At 37.4% G+C, this 22925-nt stretch overlaps 1 protein-coding gene across 1 annotated transcript in view; it reads right to left on the reverse strand.

Annotated features, from left to right (window-relative positions):
- WDR72 (WD repeat domain 72) overlaps positions 1 to 22925 on the reverse strand; it is a 128522-nt gene that overhangs the window by 26197 nt on the left and 79400 nt on the right. The window contains exon 18 of the mRNA XM_075044021.1: positions 19242 to 19353. Within this exon, the coding sequence (XP_074900122.1) occupies positions 19242 to 19353 (112 nt within the window). The remainder of the gene's footprint in view (positions 1 to 19241; positions 19354 to 22925) is intronic.

Consider the following 22925-nt stretch of genomic DNA (forward strand, 5'->3'; position numbering starts at 1 on the left):
CCACCAAAGGATCCATTTCTAGTATTACCTCTGTGCTCTAAATGAGGAGCATGGAAATTAGTACTGTCCACTAAAAATCAACATGCTTTCCAAAGCACACAATATTTATTCTTCTTAACCTGGAATAGCGTATTCCCAAAAGCAATTAACATGCCTTATGCTTTTTCTTCTTCTCCTACTGAAACCTCTCTAGAAAAAAGTAGAAAACTAGTTCTTCATTTTTGTATGTTTTACCTAACGTTGGGCCAAACTGAAGTCCTAGGTGCCAGTTTTTAGCACAATTATGCTTGATAGGAGCCACGTTCATATATCCCAGAACAGATTCTGCCACCTGTAGCTTTTATTTGCTATTAAGAATTCATTTCATATGCCATTTTTCCCCTGAAAAGATTATGTTTTACTTTGATGTTGAATGTGTACTACAGTTTTGCAAGTTGCACGAACTAATCAGCTAAGAATTTTCTAAGTAAAACTTGCACATTATCACAGTGATAAACATACTGCAATAATTTCTTTTATTTCAAAGGAACAGCTTCTCTGCACATAAGCTCCAAGATGTCTAACAATCCAAAACATAAGGCTTTCACTTGTGTTCCTTATTAGGACCTGAATTTACTACAACACATTTTACATGCTTTTTTTTTTGTGTCTAAAATCATCATACTTTCTCAATCATTAAACTGCACTTAATTTCAGTCTTCTCTTTAGGATTTTGTAAAACCATAAGTTATAAGTGTTAGAAACATATGAGCTATGCAATTGCCTGTGGAGTTTGTGTCCAACTATGAAAACTCTTTTGCCTCCCCATATTTTACATATTTGTCCCCATGTCCAATTTTTAACCTTTACCAACCTTGAAGTCCTTTTTATACTGTATCAGGAGTGAAGCTCATTTGCAGACAGCTGCAATATGAGTTTCCTCACCCTGCCCTGCCATTGACCTACAACCTGATCTAAAAGAACCACCTTCTTTCAGAGTGAGAAGTTATTCATTTGCTGTAATAGCTCTATTTTGGGCCTCCTCAGCAAAAACAGACAATTGTGCCTAAATAGCATGAGGTTTTGTGATACCAGCCCTGTTTTATATATACTGAAAAAACCCCACACTTGGGACTGGCTCACAAATCAGAGGCAAGAAAATTTAGATTTAAAAATGGGCTCAATGCATACTTTACAAAAACCAAAAAAGTATTAGAAATTTATACTTCTTGTTCATACAGGTTCACTTTGATTTTATTCTTTATACTATGCAGCTTATTCACTTAAGTAAAATCTAGTTTTCTAGCCTTCAAATGTTACCATTGCCAGAAAATACATGAAAAAAAAAGAGATAATCAGGGACTATGGAATAATTGGAAATAAATAAAATGCTTCTGATGAAAACAATTAGTCACAAGCATTACAAGTTGAAATTCAGTTCAGTGTTAAAGAGACAGTTTAGAAGCACATGGTACATTTATCACAGCTCCACAGACAAGTTATTGAGCTGTCTGTGAGAAACAGAGCCAAACAGGAAAGCTTTCAGCAGAAAGCAGTGGTTGAGGTCCTTGATTGATAGAGTTAGATGATGCAAAGCTGTCTGATGGCCTTTCTGCAAAATAAAGTGAAGGAACTCAAGGTCTTTCATGACGATCTCTGACCACAGATGAACAGCTACTTTATTACAGCACAGATTGAGGTTGCACCTTAGTCCATATTCTGCCACTTTTGGATGCACACGGTTAACTTTACCAACAATCCACTGTGTTTAACATAAGTGTCTGCCATCTTTACAGAATTTTAAAAGGGAAAGCAGATTGCAGTAGTTAAAAGCTTCACCTCCTTTCTGTTTAACTGCGGTGACTGAAAAAAAATATAATCAGTTTTATTGCAGGCTTCTTATTACAATGATAGAGCTGATTGTTCAGGGAGAAGTGCCTCATTTAAAAGATACATAAAAAACCCTGTTGTGCAGAACAGCCAAAATCTACCTGCTGTGCTGTGTCCCTCAGAAATGAAGTTGTTTACTTTTCCCAAAACGTAATCTGTATCTTCTTCCTAATGACTTAGGTGTAGTTCCATTCTTCACTGATATGATGCAACTGATTTCACAGAATACATCTTCACAAAACCTGAGGATTATTACACTGCATTTGCTTTTAGCAGAAATTGAATACTTATCTCCATGCTTGTGGTATCTAGGAACCATTCCTTTTAAGCAAAAGAGCCAACACTGCCTGACCAATATAAAGCATTTACAGTCACATAAACAATCCTGACTTGCCGGGCACTATTAAATTCAGGTGAGAGCAGTGACTTCTCTTTATATTAGGATTTGAGGATATTTTGTTCAGATTTTTAAAGGTATTTAGCTGCCTGTAATTCACACTGGCTGAGGCTGTACTGCTTTTTTGGTTTGAAAGTCTCAACTTCAAGCCAAATGCTATGACCCAGTCACTTCCAGTCTTACATGCAGGGCATGGGTTCTCCCACTCCAGCCCATCCTTGTCATTATTCTCACATAACACTCACAATGTGAAGCAAACATAGACCACAACATTTAAGATCAATTCATGGGCTCGAGCCCCATATTATTCTCTAATATTAACACTAGTATAGAAGGCTAATGAGATTTTCTTCACTGCTTAACCACCTAAACTCTGTTTACAGGGATTCTGGCTCTCTCTCTCCACAAACTTCACTCTGGATACCTCAATGCAGTTTCAGATGCTGGTTTTAACTTTTACAGTGTACTTTCAAATGAAGATGACCAGTATGTTTTCACTGTTATCCAAGTCAGAATAGTTGGGAAGAAGAAAGAAAAGATGTAGGGACTAAAACTGTTTATCCTGTAGACAATTTCACATTGACTGACACTTCTGATTTTAGAAAAGCAAAAAATTCCACAAAGAATCTTTCAGAGTATATGAAAAATTGAGTCTGTGCCCTACTTTAGTTAAAGTTCCTGGGTCATGGGGTTGGCTAAAGCAACTTTCCAGAAGGTGCTCTCATTCACTCTCCTCAACCGTCCTTTGAAGAAAAATGTGTTTTCAGACACTTAGAAGTTCTTTTAACTTAATTATAAGTGTCTCTCTCATTGACAAGGTCAAAGTACTGGCCTGGACTAGACGATCATTGTAGGTCCCTTCCAACTGAACTATTCTAGTCTAGTGCATTTTATACTTGAAATACTTTCATTCATCCTTGTGTTCATTTGTGTACTTCAATTTGTTTTACAATCTCAGCTCTAGTGCTCTAAGTGTGAGCAAAACGGTTTAAGTGGGAGCATCCTCAAATCAGAACAAGTTACACTATAGACCAGTAAGCTTATCTCTCTCCAGGAGGTGTCTCAGTAAGCAACCAAAGCATCAGCAACTGCAAAAAGCACAGTTCTAACACGGACATGTTCATGTATTCAGGCAACATCTAAAAGAATTATTCTTACTCAGCTTTCCAACAATTTCTGCTCTGCAGTTAAGTGATGAGCCTGAATAATATCAACACATTTCCTCTCCACCTCTTTGATGGCCTTGGTTTTAAAGTCAGTGTTAATCACTGCTCCCCAAACTCTCTTCCTCAGAATAGCTTTTTCTTTCCATTACCTTAGTTTAATATTTACTTTAGAGGCTCCTGCCTAAATTGTCTCTGGTTATGGAATTCAGTGTCTCAGCTATCAAAGGACTGACAAGAGGAAACCTGCCTTGAAATTCTGACTTGAGTGGCTAGTTTTCAAATGCTTTTTAAACTATTTTACTAGCACTCCTCACTAACCACACACTTTAAATATGAAAAAATATATTTATTTTGCTGTAAGGTCCCAGTCACCTAACTAGGTCAATATAATAACTGTGAAACCAGTAACTGATCAAGTAAGGCAAAGAAGTGGAGGCAAAATTAAAAAATAACAGCAGAATAGCTGCCAGAATTCAGTGTTCAAAATAAACAGTGTCTGTTACTTCAGGAAAACATTCTGTAATTCTATGGTCTATTTAATCAAAGTGCATGCAGTAGCTATGCTTTTTAATTAGAAAATGCATACACAAAAATATGTTCACTAATGGCAGTCTATATGAGCATTTTACAGAATTTGAATTCACAGAACTGCCTACTTCCTTTTTTATGGCCGATGTGGTATATAGATACTTTGGCCTATGTATTCAGCTTTCAACTCAGTTATTTTACAACAAAAAAATACCCATTTATACAATAACATACACCAGCAGTAGTTTTAAAATATAACATTTTAAACACCTCCCTTGACACTATTTGGTTGGATTTATTCTGACTGATGGCATACATGCTTCAAGTTTTGCAGGATTTTTATGCAAAATGAGATGTAGAGTATCATCTTAGATTTTCCTCCTGTATCATATAAAAGACTCCCCACCACAGTACAACCTGATAAAAAGGAAGAGGGTCTCAATTGCCTGGGTTAGATACTGGTCCAATGGAGTTAGGGAAAATGAAAATAACATTGACTGCTATCAGTAGAGACAGGCATTGGAAATAAAAAAGATTTCTGTCTTAAACTTAAAACTGATGTTATGTGTTTCTAACCACAAAATTTTAAAGACACTTATAAAGCATTTAGAATTATTTCAATGTAATAATTCTCTCTGATTAATATTAGGAACACTATGTTGACATCCTAAAGACTGAACTATGAGAAGGATTGCATTATTACATCTTTCCGTTGCATAAGTTCAATCTTGGAATAAAAATCCTTTTAAAACAAAACACCATATCTCGTTCATATAAATAAAGGTGTTTTAAAAACCTGTATTGACTTTTCCATGTTATTAAGCTTTTTAGATGAATCCAGTTGTTAAATGGTTGTTCTAGTAACTGGCCTGTCATCTGGAAATGTTCTTAGATTGTTTTTTTGACACAATGTCCCTGCAGAAAGTTGGGCAGTGTGACATAAAGAGCACAGGTTTGCCTATCACGCTGATTACTTGATGTAATAGTAAGCAAGCTTAAGTGAACTGTGTGTCTTCAATCTTTCCAATCACTTAGGGATGGGCACCAGAGGATACCATCCATCATCCATGGCCTGAAACATATGGTGCATCAGCAATCTTAGGCTGACCTAAATGATAGTAAAAGCTGCTACGCTGTTCACAATAAGAAATTGTTGTCCACTGAATTACAGGTTTGTGATTAGATTGCTAACATGGCCAACTTGATGTATAAGTGAAGTGTCCAGGAAAGATATTCCCTAGGATCCTTTGAAGATTAATTTATACCCTTGAAATGTGCACCAATCACAAAATGAAAAAATATGTCAAGATATTTTTCTTCTGAACAAAAAAAAGCACTGTAGTGGTAACAGCTATTAATTTATTTTTGGCAGTTTTAGCCAACAGAATTCAATAAACAAGGTTCTTAAAGGTTTTTGTTTTGTTGCAAGGCTTTTACTGCTTGACTCCTAAAAGCACTGAGCACTCAAATAATATCTTTTATAAGAGGGACAGCTCCCCCTCACATTCTACTCTGTAATCTCACATATAATTGCAAATATCACACAAAGACAGCTGCAAAAATACTGAAAATTCTTCATTTTGTATTATTATATATTCCTATCTAATGGATCTATAAATATAATACAAGATTAAATATCTATTTTTAAGATAGAAAGTATACTGTAATATATCTGAGCACTGATCCCCAAATTATCAGCCTTGCTTTTCCATAAAGTAGATTATGCTCGTCATGTCATTCATTCATCAATTTAGGAGAAATGCATCCACATCACACAGTTAAGGTTCAAACTGCAATATCAGCTTGGCAGGGGATGTGGGACAGACAGTGAAGGTTATTATTCTGGAGTAGCCCTGCCCCTTAAACCCTCTTTAGGTAGTAGAACACAAATGGTGAAAGGCACATTTTAAGAGGCACAGGCAAAGAGTGAAAAAGAACACTGCCTTATCATATCTGTGAGCTATATTAGAGCACAACTAAAAAACAGCATACATTTGTGCTGACCATTCAAGACCCTTCACAAAACCAGCTTACTCCAGGCTGAGGGAAATTACTCCCTTGTAAGTCATGGAACTTTAGAGAAATTGTTTTGCAAACATGGCTGCTACATACAATTGTCACAAGATTGGAAACAATGGTTCTGCCCTTTCCGTCAGCCTATTCTTTTTTGTGACGTGCCTTGCTGTGTCTGTACATGTGAGGTAGATCTCCTTGCTATACCTGTTAGATTAGACCTTCTGCTGATGCTTTATTTCTCACCTGCTTGTCACTGACATAAGTCCTTAACCACATACAAATCTTATTTTAAAACATTCTTAACCATGCAACTAAACCATTAGATTTCATTACGGGAAAGTACAGGTTTACACTCATGATATTTTTTTACTATTCTTTAACATAGTCTATTTTCAGCAGCGTAATTCATATACTATACCATATATCATACCTTGACATGGATAACAATGGTCACTAGTGAAAGGAGCTCCTTTTAAACCTTCCAAGAGGCACATACCAATTAGATAACTAATTCCTTCCTGTTGGTTGAGGATGGCCTTAATCTGCTAAGATTATCTGGGACTCACCTATTTGAAAGATCTTCCTAACTCATTCCTGAAAACACAAATTAAAACCAGTGCCTGCTTAACTTACATAACAATAAAAAAAATTTGCCTTTTCAGTCAAGACAAAGATTTATGTTCATTGTCAGCACTAAACTCTCCAGTCTGGTGAGATGAAAAAACTTGACAGCACTCCATTTCCAAAAGAAACAGAAAATTTAGCAATAGAACATTATCAGTATATAAAACTGAGCTGGCATGCTTAACCGATGTCAGACACATTTTGTTTCTTTCTTTTTAAATTTACTTCTGGAGCTTAAGGAAGGAAAAGAAAAAGAAAATCCAAAACCTATCCTGATATAAGGGTGGCAGAGAAGAAAAGAATACACAGACCAGCTATTAATTATTCTAGAGAAAACACCTCCTGGACTCAGGTTCCTACTTCACCTCTTCACTAGGCTATCTGAGCATCTTCTAGTAGTGCAGCAGGTGATGTGACTAACATCAATCATATGAGAACAATACAGGCACCTGGTCTTTAGGGAATTAGTGATAGGTATCTTAAGTGTGATACAAGCTGAATTTTTCCAAGGGGGGGGTGGGGAATCTTCTGCTGATACACTTTGAATTTGAGAAAAAATTTCCTCAGATGTACTGGAAAGGTTTCTGTATTCATTAACATTTGAATTGACATCTTTATTAGTAAGTACAATTGAAGAACTAAAATATAGCACCAAAGCAAGATAGGATATAACTTTGGGCCTTAAAATAAAGCATATGCTGAAACACTAAATATGAGTCAGTCACGAGAGAAGAAAACACTGAACAATGCACTTATTAAATTTCAGAATTTGGAAGTCTTCTTGTGCTGATTAGCATAATATTTTGCATAATGCATGCATGTTCTATGTATTATCCAAATATGAAATAATATTTCTATTCATAATGTTTATCTGGTTTGCAGCAACAGTGAGCTCATCTTTATAAAAAAAGCAAAATAGATTCTAGATTACAAGGGAGACATGAAACATAAATGGATGTACTAAGACTTCTAAAAATGTGTGAAGGTGTGTGCAGAATTGCAGACAGATGTGAACACATTCTCCACCATGAAATTTAACAGTTCTGTTGATATACGTTCCACACAGTGAAGGATGCATATGTACCTCCTACTGGTTAAATACTTTCTTGATAAGCTTGATAGGCAAGAAAGGCTTCTTTTTGAGTTATTTCCATTTTTTTGTTTGCTGAGATGGATGTCTTGCTCTCATAATTAGAGACAAGCACTATTCAGTTTTGTTCCTGTACTGGGTGAGCGTTAGCTAGACTCTCAACTTTGAAACTAATAATGAAGACTTGTATAAATAAAGCAGTTCTACCTTTCAGTGTGTTTTTCATAAAATGCATAATGGAAAATTTCCATCTCACTGAAAAATATTAGCAGTAGTTTGAAGTAATTTCTCCCTTTCTGCAAGAATTTTTTTAAAACAAACAATACTATAAAACCATTACATCTGTCTCACTGCCAGATAATGATTGTACTACTGTTTAGTTCAATATTTGAGTTGACGTAAATTTATGATTTCCTTCAATGTAAGTTAGGGGAGTCAGATATTCTGAAATTCAAGGACAGGAACATTTCAAATACAGTTATCGACTAGGTTCAGGAATCAATTCTGTATCTTCTAAAAGATTAAAAAAAAATACAAGATTCAAAATTGGGAAGTACCTTGCTTCACGTATCCTAAAAAAAATTTAAATAAATGTATATTAGGTTTGTGTGGCAAGGTTTTGGTAGCGGGGGGGGGGGGGGGGTGTGGTGGTGGTGTTACAGGGGTGGCTTCTGTAAGAAGCTTCTGGAAGCTTCCCCTGTGTCCAACAGAGCCCATACCAGCCGGCTCTAAGATGGACCCACCACCAGCAAAGGCCAAGCCAATCAGCGATAGTAGTAGCACCTCTGGGATGACATATTTAAGAAGGAAAAAGAGTTGTGGGGCACACAGAAACGGCAGCCAGAGAGAGGAGTGAGAACACGTAAGAGAAACAACCCTGCAGACACCAAGGTCAGTGAAGAAGGAGGGGGAGGAGATGCTCCAGGTGCCAGAGCAGAGATTCCCCTGCAGCCCGTGGTGAAGACCATGGTGAGGCAGGCTGTCTCCCTGCAGCCCAGGGAGGTCCACGGTGGAGCAGATCTCCACCTGCAGCCCGGGGAGGACCCCACACCAGAGCAGGTGGGTGCCCAAAGGTGGCCGTGACCACATGGGAAGCCCACGCTGGAGCAGGCTCCTGGCAGGACCTGTGGATCTGTGGAGAGAGGAGCCCATGGAGCAGGTTTTCTGGCAGGACTTGTGACCCCGTGGGGGACCCACGCTGGAGCAGTGTGCCCCTGAAGGACTGCACCCTGTGGAAGGGACCCACGCTGCAGCAGTTCATGAAGAACTGCAGCCTGTGGGAAGGACCCACGTTGGAGAAGTTTGTGGAGGACTGTCTCCTGTGGGAGGGACCCCACGCTGGAGCAGGGGAAGAGTGTGATGAGTCCTGCCCCTGAGGAGGATGAAGCGGCAGAGACAAGGTGTGATGAACTGACCATAAACCCCATTCCCTGTCCCCCTGTGCTGCTAGGGGGGATAGGTAGAGAACCCGGGAGTGTAGTTGTGCCTGGGAAGAAGGGAGGCCTGGAGGGAAGGTGTTTTGAGATTTGGTTTTATTTTTCATTACTCTACTCTGATTTGATTCGTAATAAATTAAACTAATTTCCCTGAGTTCAGTCTGTTTTGCCCATGACAGTAATTCGTGAGTGATCTCTCCTGTCCTCATCTCGACCCACAAGCCCATTGTTACATTTTCTCTCCCCTGTCCAGCTGAGGAGGGGGGAATGATAGAGCAGCTTTGGTGGGCACCTGGCATCCAGCCAGGGTCAACCCACCACAGTCTTTTTGGTGCCGTGACTCAGAAGTCCTATCACTCCCCCTCCTCAGCTGGACAGGGGGGGAGAAAATATAACAAAAGGCTCGGGGGTCAAGATAAGGACAGTTTAATAAAGCGAAAGCAAAGAAAAACAAATGATGTTATTCTCTACCTCCCATCAGCAGGCGATATCTGGCCACTTCCTGGGAAGCAGGGCTTTAGTACGTGTAGTGGTTGCTCTGGAAGACAAAAATGCCCCCCCACTCCATCTCCCTTTACTTAGTTTTGATATCTGAGCTGATGTCATATGGTATGGTATATCTGTTTGGTTAGTTTAGGTCAGCTGTCCTGGCTATGTCCCCTCCCAAGATCTTGCCCAGCCCCAGCCTGCCATTGAGGGGGGCAAAAATGTTGGAGAGACAGCCTTAATGCTGTGCCAGCACTGCTCAGCAGCAGCCAAAACACTGGTGTGTTATCAACACCTTTCTAGCTACCAGTGCAAAGCACAGCACTACAACGGCTGCTATGGGGAGAATTAACTCCATCTCAGCCAGACCCAATAGGAAATGCTATTCCGATCACAAGAGAAGACTAACCAAAGCATGGAAAAAATTGCTAACTGCATACTGCAGATTGGTATGGCTTCCCAACAGCCCCAGACAATACAAACCATAGCTAACTGCAATCAAAACCTCTCAGCAAGATTGTATACCCCACAACAATCAAAAGCCAGTCAACAGAGCCCAAAGAAAAAAAATACTGTCAAACTCTTACATACCTTTTTCAAGCAGGGCAGCAGTAAAACCTCATAACATGAAGAAGAAAACTCTTCTACCTGGGGATCATCCCCTTTACCCATCCTTTTCTGAAACACTCCTTCCTCAGAAAGGCGTCCAGGTCTCCAGTCCTCCTAGGTTAGGACCTATTTAAGTCTTTCCTGATCTTCATGTACCCATAAAATTGTACATGAACTTCAAACAGCAAATAAATTTTATAGGAAGAAATTAATAAAAATAGTATCAGGAGGCTGGAGATTACAGATCAATACAGCTCAGAAAAATTCTAGATGGAGTGTTATTACAAATATAAACAAGGTATTCTGATACTGTGTTGTTCTGCTCTATGGCTATTAGCACAGGGCTAAGTTTCAGTACTAACAATGGACTATACGTAGAAGTACTTCCCCCCACTCCAGTCTGCTTCTCATAATTGACCCATAATAGAAAATCTCCAGCTTTGCAAGAATTATTAGCACAACAAATTCTAGAGGAAGTGTTACACTTGGAACTAAAGTATTCCTTTTTTGCTGTTTTATTCACAAGCTTTTACAGAAGGTGGGTGAGTGGAAGAAGGACAAATAAAGAGTGAAGCAGGGAAACGCCATTAAGGCCTGTGGGTTACTTAACAGCATGGACAATGAACAGGAGAGAATCTGAGCAGTTAGAGATTCCGGGTATTGCTAAGTTAAAATAGTAGAAGGAAAAACTTCAAAACATAACCTAACCAGGGTGAAAACCAAAAAGTTTTGTTCTATCCACCTTTTCGGATGAAATCAAGACTTATGTTACACAGACACACAAGAAATTAAAACATTACATTGTCGCTTACACACTTATTTTTCATGGTACGTTTACACCTCTTCCAGTTCTAAGGGGACATCAGGAGTCTTATTTGACTCATGGCTCTGTATACTAAATTAGTCATAAAAAAAAGCAGGGTTCCAACTAAAGTATAAGGATTACAAATTATATGCTATTGGTAAGCCTGAACACTGTGTTTGACTAAGAACAATATAGGCAAGGAGACAGTCAGAATAAGGAAGCAAGATGTGACAAACAGTAGAAAACAGAGGATACTAGGCTTGCTCCAAAAAAGCTAGGGACACTGCTTTAAACATGGAATACTTGCGGTTCCTTCACTTGTTATTTTGAAGCCCCAACTCAGAACCAGATTCTGAATCTTTGAAAGACTTGTGTTGTGCTTTGACTGTACCAAATGAACTTCTAAATAAACAATAGAGATAAAAAATGAACCAATGATCATTTTATGCCTATATTAACAGCCTGAAAAAAGTGTTTACTTTTAAAGATCTAAATAGAAGGTATATTAGAGATTCTTCCACTTCAGTAACCAATGAAAGAAGCACATAGAAAACAAAATTGTCCAAGCTGTATTGTCCATTTGAATTTAGAGTACATGTCATCCTTACTGCCTCCTTAACTAGTGAATCCTATCCTTTCTAATGTTTTGGAGGAGTCTGAGATGGCGCCTGTACAATTTGATTTTGTGTAAAAATACACACCAAATCTGATTTCTGCTACATTAAGGAGTTCTCTGGTAAAATATATGATGCATGGAATGAAATAAGCTGTAGTTCTAGAACAAGTCTTTAAGCTTACTTCCTTTAGTACTTGACCACTAATATTAAAGACTACTGGATCAAAATACAGTTTTAATTGGATATATAGGACATGATACAGTGGTACAGTAAACCGCAGGTTAGATGCTAAAATACAACATTGATTTGTATTCTTTTACTGGAAATATTTGTAATAGGAAACTAGGATATAATACACTCATTTTTAATGCATATTCAGTACAGAGGAAAGCTACTGCTGTCACCAGCTTATACTCAAAGTCCATTCATCAAAGAAATGCTAGATTAATTGGTTTGCTGTTTCATGGACTAAAATGAGATTACAGATTAATCTAATTCTCATTAATAGTGATGAAATGTTGATTATACAATCATTTCTTACACTGCTTATTGTTAATGCACGCACACACAAAATTGGCCTGCCAAAATTCTTTTTAAAACAGCCTGAAGTAAGTCCAATAGTTTAATGAACTTTGTTACACGCATGAACTTGTCCAAGAACACAAAACTTCAGTTCCATCTAAAAAACTTTCTGTTCCTATTGGCTGAAATGTTTGCACTAATAAGAAGAATAGAGTGGGCAGAGAAAGGAAATTCCATTTTGCAGATAATTTTTAATATTCTTGTTTCTCAGGAAAAAGAGGAAGTAGAAGATAGGAATGTAAAGGAATAAAACAGCCTGGAAGAATCCAGGTGGAAGATGTAACACGCAACAGAAGAGGGTTAAACTGGAAAAGTGTGAGATGCCAGACAGGAAGATATCTGAAGCCTAAAGTCAAAACAGTTGAAAAATAACAACTGCAAGAAAATATGATTGTAGTGTCTGGTTCAAATTTGCTCTAAAACTCAAACTAAAGTTTGGAAATACTGCAAAGCACAGAGAGACTACATAGGAAGAGGGGCAGTTTTGATCAATTTCATTTTAAATACTATATGTTTTAATCACAGATACTGTGAGGCTCAGAAAGACATTTCCATTCATGTATTTTGGAGGATCCATGTATGAAAAGAATTCCTGAAGTGTAAAGATTTCACATCAACATTCTCACTCATTTTTACCAAAACCTATGCTTACGTCATGACAATGGTGGCATGATTCAGATTTAAACATATATGAACAGGACTCTACTGTGACCTAATCAGATCAGCTCTTACTACATTTTGTAAACAGAACTTTGATATACTGTAGAAACGTTGTTCTTGACAAGAATTTAGGGTGGGTTCATGCAAATGTAATCTCATCGCTAATAAGTGCAATCTATTAATCCTGTTATGCTTTTTGGCCAGTGGAAACATAAGCTCTGGAGACATACTCTAGGATCTTCATATGCTAAACTGAAGATACTTAATCTCAATACCCTTGAAAAATTGAACTAGTCTGAGAAAGCAGCAGGAAGTACTATTGGTTCCTCAAAGCAATTAAAAAAAAAACCCAAACCCAAACCAGCCTGCATAGGTGTTGTGGTTTAACTCCAGCCAGCAACTAAGCACCACACAGCCGCTCACTCACTCCCCCACCCACCCAGTGGGATGGGGGAGAAAATCGGGAAAAGAAATAAAACTTGTGGGTTGAGATAAGAACGGTTTAATAGAACAGAAAAGAAGAAACTAATAATGATAATGATAACACTAATAAAATGACAACAGTAGTAATAAAAGGATTGGAATGTACAACTGATGCGCAGGGCAACTGTTCACACCTGCCCACTGACAGCCAGCTAGTCCCTGGGTGGCGATTCCCCGCCCCCACTTCCCAGTTCCTATACTAGATGGGACGTCCCATGGTATGGAATACCCTGTTGGCCAGTTCAGGTCAGGTGCCCTGGCTGTGTCCTGTGCCAACTTCTTGTGCCCCTCCAGCTTTCTCGCTGGCTGGGCATGAGAAGATGAAAAATCCTTGACTGTAGTCTAAACACTACTCAGCAACAACTGAAAACATCAGTGTTATCAACATTCTTCTCATACTGAACTCAAAACATAGCACTGTACCAGCTACTAGGAAGACAGTTAACTCTATCCCAGCTGAAACCAGGACAATAAGGTAAATCACCTTAGATTCCTTCAAATATCTGCATATTAAAAAAAAAAAAAAAATTAAAAAAATCAGTAAAATCTGTGAGTTTAACAAATAGATTATAAAAACTAACACAAACCCTTCACTTGCTTTCCTTTAAGATACCTGTCATAATGAAAGATGCTTCTTACTGTCTTTGATTTTCTTCCAGACAACTGAATTGCCTTTATTTTCATGTGATTAGAATGTGCTAAAAATGGAGCATTTTCTCTTGTGCTCTTCAAAACCCATGCTGCTGGGATACATGGATTCTTAACTGCTTGTGCATTTAATGATCTTTTTTCTCACTTTCTTTCAATCCAAAATCATGCACACTGTCAAAATTTCTTCATTTCCTAAGGATCAAATTCTACCCTTGATTTTTTTTAATCAACCAACCATTGGAAAACTGGTAAACTTTTGTACATGTTCACATTGCCATGCTTTTATTATAAGTTTTTCCTTCTCCATTTTCCTAGACTTTTTTCTTTACACCTCCAGTTCCTTTGTATCCCATTCTCTTCAGCCTTTTCTTCTTTTGTGTATCAGAAATGCTCCCATGAGTTCCCCCCACCCCATGCCTGACATAATTCCTGATTGTACAAGTAGTCAATTCACAAGAGAAGAGATATTTCCCAAGCGCTGCACCGATGGCTTTCATTTTCTGGTTATGTGCACGTATAGGACTCCAGCACATTTTTGTCTGGATACCTTTTTCCAGATTTTGCTTGATTACTTGATTCATGTTGGGTATGGAACCCAGCCACAGCAATGTGAACAGTTTCAAAGATTTAATACATTATATACATCACAAGCCCCAAACCAAACTTGAAACTAACACAGTAAGGGAAATGTAAAGATATGAGGACAGATGTACATTTATCTGAATGTAAAATGTTAAGGCAGAAATTAATTCCTTAGATGTTGATGAAGTTTTCCGTGCATGTAGTATCTCACCAGAACACAAACAATACAAATTACATTTATGTGGTTACAGTAAATAAGAGTATCAATGCATTTTACACCCCTAAAAGTCATTTCCCCAGCAATCAGGCAACTAAGGACAAGTTTTCACTTAAATCCTGTGTAATCTTTGTGATATCAATGGTCCAAATAGAATAACGCTCAGAGTCAGCATTGACTTTTAGGTCGTTTTTGTTTGTTTAAATAGAGTCAGAATGTATATTTGGAATAATATGAAAAGGCAGTAAGTTGTAACGAGATGACAATATGAAAGAAAATATCAGAGACGGAACAACCCTTCTCCTTATCTGCACTTCCTTGAAAAAACCTTAAGACTTTGCAGGCAGGCAAGAAGATTCATTTGCTATACAGAAAGACACAGTCACAGAATGACTTCCTAAGAGTTGACATGAAGTTGTCTGCAACTGGACAGATTTCTGAAACCCAGTCAATAGAAGTGTTTGAAACCCTCTGCTGCAGGTCACTACGCTTTTCTAGTGAACAGAAGCTGTTATATCCTGCCTTTCATTGATTTACCATTACTGGATGGATTCTTTATTTTAACAAAACATATTGTTATATTCTAGATAAGTCTTTGACAATTCTTTACACTAACCTATGGAACTCAATTGCCACCATTAATTTCACTCTGGTATTTATCAGCAGAAGCTTTTTTCCTGCAAGAACCAATTTATTTAATTGAATAGTTTAAAGAGCTCCAAAACCACATACAAAAGATGAGGTTATAGCTAATAGCTTTCAAATATACTTAAAAGCTTGAATCATTAGCAGTTTCTTAAACTAGGAATTTTTAAGTGCAAACCAGAATTTATTGCAAGCTAGTCTTAGTAGTGTGATTTTTCACATCTGAATTTTCCACAAATATAAGAGGCAGTTAAAATAATATTCTGTATTTGGGAATAAAGCCTGTACTTTATACTTTCCTTTCACTTTTCCAGTTTTTGGCATTCCTGGAATATCGTATACATCAGTTCCTTAATTTAGTACCTGACCATGAACATCTTGAACATCTTAAACACCTTTATCCTCACAATTTTCTTAAAGGGTAAATAAATCCAGTTCTTCACATTTTACGAAAAAATGAGGCACACAATTCCAGAAGAACTTGTATGCTATAATACTGTTTCAAATAAGATAGTTTTGGCTCCCTATGCATTAGAAGAAACAGGCATCCAAGGATGGTACATTGGAAACTACTTCAGTGCAGTAGCTAAAAGGAGATCACAGTCCTACACACAACACACACCAGGAGGTGAGGGAATCTCATTTCTAACTCTTACCCTTGCAAATATTTTGAGATTTCCATGAAAAGTTGAAACAACTTCTGTAGATGACTCACTGCAGAATGCCTTGAGAATAAGCAATGAAATTACTGTTGAGGAAGATATCGATTCGAATCAACTACAAGAGGGACTACCCAGTTTCTTTGTATCCAATCACTGGGCTATGGAATAAGAACAGTGGTATTACCACCATTTTTCCTCCAATCAAAGAAGTTCTGCACATGGCTGGGTATGGACTAGATATATATGTCATAAGATCAAATACTACAAATAATAAATGCATGAAGAATACCAGCAAACTTAGTTCCTTAGTTTATGCAAGAGTGGATAGATTTTTAAGATTTTAAAATCATTGCCTCTGACTCACATGGCAGGGGAAAACAATACCACACTGACAACCTGTTAAATGGTACCATTAACCTGAGATTATCAGCATTTAGGAAAAAGGCAAGAAATGATAAAGTGCAATGTACTTTTTCAGAATTACGATGCATGTAAAAAAATTAGGGAAAACCTCAGCTTCTTTGAAAACCTGAAGCAAAGCTTGCAGAAATCAATAGTAAGATAGCTATCAACATGTTTGGAACAGGTCCAAAATTATTATATCTGACATTAACATAAAGAAATTGCAACTGTTTGCATTTATGTTTCCTTTTAGCAACAATGTGAGAATGTACTAGGACAGAACACAATTAACCCTTTCTCTGGCATGTTTTACATGAATAGCTTTTTTAATTCCTTATCTTTGTTTCTAGAAAAATATATTATGGGTTTTTTTGTTTATTTTTATTCAATCAAACAATTCTGTCTGTTTGGAACCACAGAGAAAAATGTGGCATTTTAAATTATTCAGCAAGTAAAGCTGTCGTCTAAATGCTATCACCCTTAACCATGAAGTTAGGATGCAGGAGCTTCCTAAGGATTAAGGAGCTTTCTGAAAAAACAACTATATCATGTACTATAAACTTTAAAGATAATAAAAACTGAAGGTCAAATCCTGAAAAGTTCTGTTTGTCTTTTTAGAGAAAACTTCTATTGACTTCAGTGAAAATTTGTTGAGTTAAACAAGGTTAAACATCTCCAGATCGTATCTATTAATTCCAATTAAACAAAAATGCAATACAATACAATAATGATGGCAGCCAAGATTCAGATACTTTTACTTTGGGTCAGAGTGCATGATCCCAATCTTGAATTATGGCTTAAAAACCTGAAACAATATTTATCCTTTACCTTGATGTTGCACAAGATGACAACTACTGTACAACCCATAAATACAGATTATTTAAGATAAGACAACATACCTATCAGATGAATGACTAAAACCAGACATAATTACTTGTCTTAGTAATTACACTGGTTGTAGACTTACTCCTGGATGGGTTTTTAATAATTTCTGCATATCATTACATGCCACAAACAGTTTTATTCTTTAACATATTAGAAATCACAAAAAAATCTGTTCAATTCTGAATAAACCCATCAAGTTTTGCAGTGCCAATTAGAAAACCATACAAACCAAGACAAGAACATTTGTGCTATTCACATATTGTGATAAAAAAATGCAACATGCTAAAACATGAATGGAAATGAGAACAAAGGGAGCTAACATGAAATTAAATACTCATAGTGTAACCTCTCTTTCCCAGTCTTCCTGTATGTTTTCTGTCTATTTCAGAATACATTAAATTGCTGAACAATGATATGTCAAAAAATCCACTCTGCTTTACAGGATATATTTATGTAGTTCAGATCATGAAATATGAAAAAAAAGTCCTATCCAGTATAAATGCATATGAATACCGTGCTCATTCTAGCAAAGCAATTTTCTAGTTGTGTGTTGAATAACCTTCAAATAAACAACAGTTGACTACTAGACTCTAATAATCATTCCAGCACTCTCTACATAACAGAAATGTTTTTTCATCTAGCATAGAAGGTTTTGAAACAAGCCCAAAGACCTAAACACATCTGGAGTTTGCAGATATCTGGATTTGCAACTTCCAGTTAGTCCCGTTTTTGTTGTAACACATGTTAAAACACCACATTGAAATATACCCTGAAAATTCAGGAAATTTGAAATCAAATCCATCTATGAACTTCACAGCTGGGGATGTTTTAGTTACAATGCATCTTGTTCCAAACCACATAAAAATAAAATTATTCAAAGCAATCTTCATTGTAAGCAAAATATAAACTCATATATGACAATTATTCAAAGTGTTTTGAGTTTCACTATATTCCAGCAGTCCAAATCATAAAGACACCGTTTTGTTTTGTGGTCTGAAGCAAGTATCACTGATCATTTTTAGTATCCTGGAACAAGTAGATTGGTAACAAATTTTCATGACAGACACACACACTCAATGAGATTATAAATTAGTTTCCCAAGAGAAGGCTCACTAATAAGATTGGATCTAAAATTTAGGTCACTTAATTTTAAGACTCAGCTAATGGGCTAAACTGTATAACTTCATAACATAAATTCGGGTTCAACCTTTTTTACCATAAACATTAGCACCATTGTAAAGTCGCAAGAGTAAGCTTCTTGTAAAATGAAATGATCTAATTGTAAAATGCATTTGGTATCTCCTTACAGGGAGATTATTTCTAAAAGAAAAATAATATATTCTGTAATACATTATGAAGTCATAAAATTTAAGCAATTAATTTTTAACACTGTATAAGTTCTGATGTCATTGAAAAGATAAATTTGTAAAACTTCTTTTCAATATAATTTATTGATTCTATTTCAAACACACTACTTCCTTTATTTGCAAATATATTTAAAATACCAGAGCTATCATACAATCAACGAAACTTTACCTTTTCTTCTTTAATATTCAGAGATAACGAGAGATCATGGAAGTCCTTTAACTCCTTGACAATCACATGAGAAAACTCACAGCCTGATAAGGTCAGAAATAGGCCACTTGGCTTGTCTTACACAGAAATAATGTATTATGAACTCATAATCCTAACTTGTTCTGAGTACTAGAGAAAGTTCTTCTAAAAGAATATACCAATAAATTTTCCACCTACATGACAAAGAAATATTTTTAATGTATTGCAAATTTGCAAATCCCTCTTCTCAGTCTTTGGCAGTGTTCGCAACTTACCATTTCCATTCTCTACTATGGCCAATGGCTCTCTGCAGATTGCTGTCTTTCTCAAGGTATTCATAGTCATTTGAACTTCTGCCAGCAGCACTGCTTGCATTGCCTCAATAATCTGTGATAAATGCAAATTATTATTGGATAATATCAGTACTTCAATTATTTATCTAAGCATTTGACAATTTTAAATAACTACTACAAAATTTTAAGACTGTTCCAGTGAAAGTCATTAGAAAGTCAACACTTATCAATATCTTTCAGACAATGATAATTACGTGTCTCTACATACATATTGAGAAATAAATGTTAACTGGATAGCAATAAAATGGTGCAAGTTGTCAATCGTGACTGCTTCCTACTAATTAAATATTCATTTTCTTTAATCTCAAAACTAGAATTGGTCATCTACTGCCTCCTTGATTTCAAGGAGTCATGACAATATACATTAGCAAAGCACATGGCGATAACAGCTAATAAGAATTATCTTCATTTTTTTTCTACGATGTGTGAAAAAATGCTTCATAGACTGGATAAGGACCTTGTATTTTGACTTTTTTAGAAATTTTGGTAGCTAGTCACTCTCTGAAAAGCTTGTTTTGTTATTAGTAGTGATCTTCTTCCTCTAGCTCAAACATGATAATACTGTATTTTTTGTCTAACACAAAGAGAAATACCATTCCTCAAAATACTGTTATCCAAAAGGAACATCTGGAATTACGAACAGCCTATAAATGGTACTTGCAATAGCTGATGCACCACATATGGGTGTTAAGACAATGCAGTGTGGAGACTGTGATAGAGTTATTACTTTCCTTCTCTTTACTTTAGCAGAGAAGCCCCAAGAGAAGTGAGAAAGTTTAAAGACCTAAGGCGTTTATAAAGCACATGAAGACCTTACACAATGGACCCAAACTTTTGCAATTCTTACTCAGTCTAAAGTTCAGCATGGTGCAGAACGGCAGCATGCGTACCTTTTCTTCATTTGATATTTCCTTCAGAAAAGAAATACAATTTTTGCCTCTCAGGAAAGTATTCATTCTCTAGTACAAGAAATTTCCTGAAAGACAGAGAGAATCTAAAGTTTCCAGGACAGTGTACTCTAATTTAAATCTGAATTTAATTTTAATATGAAAATTTTAAGTTAGCTATGTTTATATTATTAAAAATTATGTTTATATGATATTTATATTATAAAAAAAATCTATTTAAATTTTTTAACTTCAATATGAATTGAAGCTGATGTGCAGGCTCCCTCAAACTGCCTGGAAGAGAGACAGTTTCATCTCACTAATCAACTACAGTGAATTCGTGGGCTGTCCTCAATTGCATTTCTAGCTGCCATTGTAAAATCAAATCATTAAGCAGAACAAAGGCTGTAGGTGTCCTTTGTGACAAAGTCCTTTATTGTAGACAAGCATGTTATAGTCAGGTCCACAGCGTGAAAGTTCACAGCAAGTGAACCCAGTCCTACGTGCTTTAACATAGCACAAACCTTCATCTTGTTATAATAGCACTTTATTTTACAAGGGAAAACAAAGGCAGTTTCCAGTTCCTCACATCCATACAACCCTGAGTTTTTGGGATTACAGATCCTGACTTTACAGTAGACTCTTACAATATATCTCTAATAATTAAGAAAGAAAATGAAACACAGACATGTAGTCATTGTCCTGGGGAAATTTTTGACAAAAAAAAATTCTTACAATTACACAGAAGAATTACACACATTATGTATTTTTCATGGTGTCCTGATCTGCTAAGAACTTGTCACTAATCTGGATCAGGTATTCATTACCTGTACCATTGTTGTATATGCCAGTCAGGCAGCATTTATAACACGTAAGTTCCTCTAACATCTTAAAACAAAGTAAAAATCTGTAGCAAATGGCACAACGTGATATTGTAGAGGCACCTGTACATTTCCGCATGTTACTTATCTATCACTTTGTCAAATCTGCATTTCCACAGTGCTCAGGGTGGTTTCACATGTTCAGTTTTGTCCTCGCACTGCATCTTCCCTAAGAAGTCATATACCTCATCTATCATTATCACCAAGTCTAAAAATCTCCAGAAGCTTTGCCTGTTTCTAACAAAAACCAAATCTGCGTGACTACCTTTCATTTTATCTGATAGTTTCCACTTTAACTTTAGCATTCTTGTGGATTACATATACACTGGCTATCTTGTTGGCTACTAATACGTATTTAGGTTTTTTCCTCATAATTGTATCCACTGTTGCAAATACTAGCTGCTTTTTAGTTGGGATTGTGAAATATGACAGAAATTATGCTTCTTCTGTGCCTGAGAATGTATAAATAGCATATGTCCAACTATAAAACTAGATATCAAGGAGTGAAATGTAATTGTTTGGCTCTGCAGCACCAACACTAGAGTACAAGTCAAAAAGACAAGTGACCAAAAGTTGAGGCAAGCTGTACCATTACATATATATTAAGTTATACTGGTTTTCCTTTAGTTATACTGGCTTTCCTTTCTACACTTTATCAATTACTTCCAAGGATGACTATTCCCTTTATAATGAGTGGGTCTAAGGAGAGAAGTCAATAGACATCACTCCTGGTTGTTGCTCAGGCCATAACCTCTACAGGGCTGAGCCTTGCAGAAATTGCCTCCCAGATGCCTCCGTAATAGCGTCACATCGGGGAGTGTTACGGGTTTGTGTGGCACAGTTGGTTTTTTTTGGTAGCAGGGGAGGGGCCGCAGGGGCAGCTCCTGTGAGAAGCTGCTAGAAGCTTCCCCAGCTCCGAGTCAGGCCCACTGCTGGCCAAGGCCGAGCCCATCAGTGATGGTGGTAGCACCTCTGGGAAAACAGATTTCAGGAGGGGAATCGGTAGTGAGCAGGGGGATTGGGATGTGAGACGAACCCTCTGCAGATAGCGAGGTCAGTGAAGGAGGAGGGGGAGGAGGGGATGCCCCTGAGGAGGTTGGTGCCCCTGCAGCCCGTGGTGAGAGGGCAGGCTGTCCCCCCCAGACCATGGAGGGGAGCGGGGGAGCGGAGGCCCCCCAAGATGGCCGTGACTCCATGGGAAAGCCTCGCTGGAGTGGTGTGTGGCTGAAGATCGGCCCGCGGAAAGGACCCACGCCAGGGAAGTTTGTGAGGAACTGCAGCCCACAGAAAGGAGTCACATTGGAGAAGTTCGTGGAGGACTGTCTCCCGTGGGAGGGACCCCACAGCGGAGCAGGGGATGAGTGAGGAGTCCTCCCCCTGAGGAGGAAGGAGCGGCAGAGACAACGTGTGGGGAGCTGACCCCAACCCCCGTTCCCCGTCCTCCTGCGCCGCTGGGGGAGGAGGTGGAGAGAACCGGGAGTGGTATTGAGCCAGGAAGGTGTCCTAAGGTTTGGTTTTACTTCCGAATATCCTTGGGGTTTATTTGATTTGTAGTAAATTAAATTGATTTTGTTTCTTCCCCAAGTTGAGCCTGACTTTTGCCTGTGACCATAAGGGGTGAGTGATACCTCCCAGTCCTCATCTCGACCCACGAGCCTGCCTTTATATTTTCTCCTCATCCCATGAGACACATTATGCACTCTGCTTTGCTGTAATTCTGCATAGTAACTGTCAGGAGAGTTGTCTAGACACTTATACTGAAGTCAGTTGGCTTCAGGTAGAGTCAAATGCTGTAAAACCAAATGCATTCAGAGCTTGTTAGACAAATTACTGTAAAC

The sequence above is a fragment of the Buteo buteo genome, chromosome 13, assembly GCF_964188355.1.
Source record: "Buteo buteo chromosome 13, bButBut1.hap1.1, whole genome shotgun sequence".
NCBI lineage: Eukaryota > Metazoa > Chordata > Aves > Accipitriformes > Accipitridae > Buteo > Buteo buteo.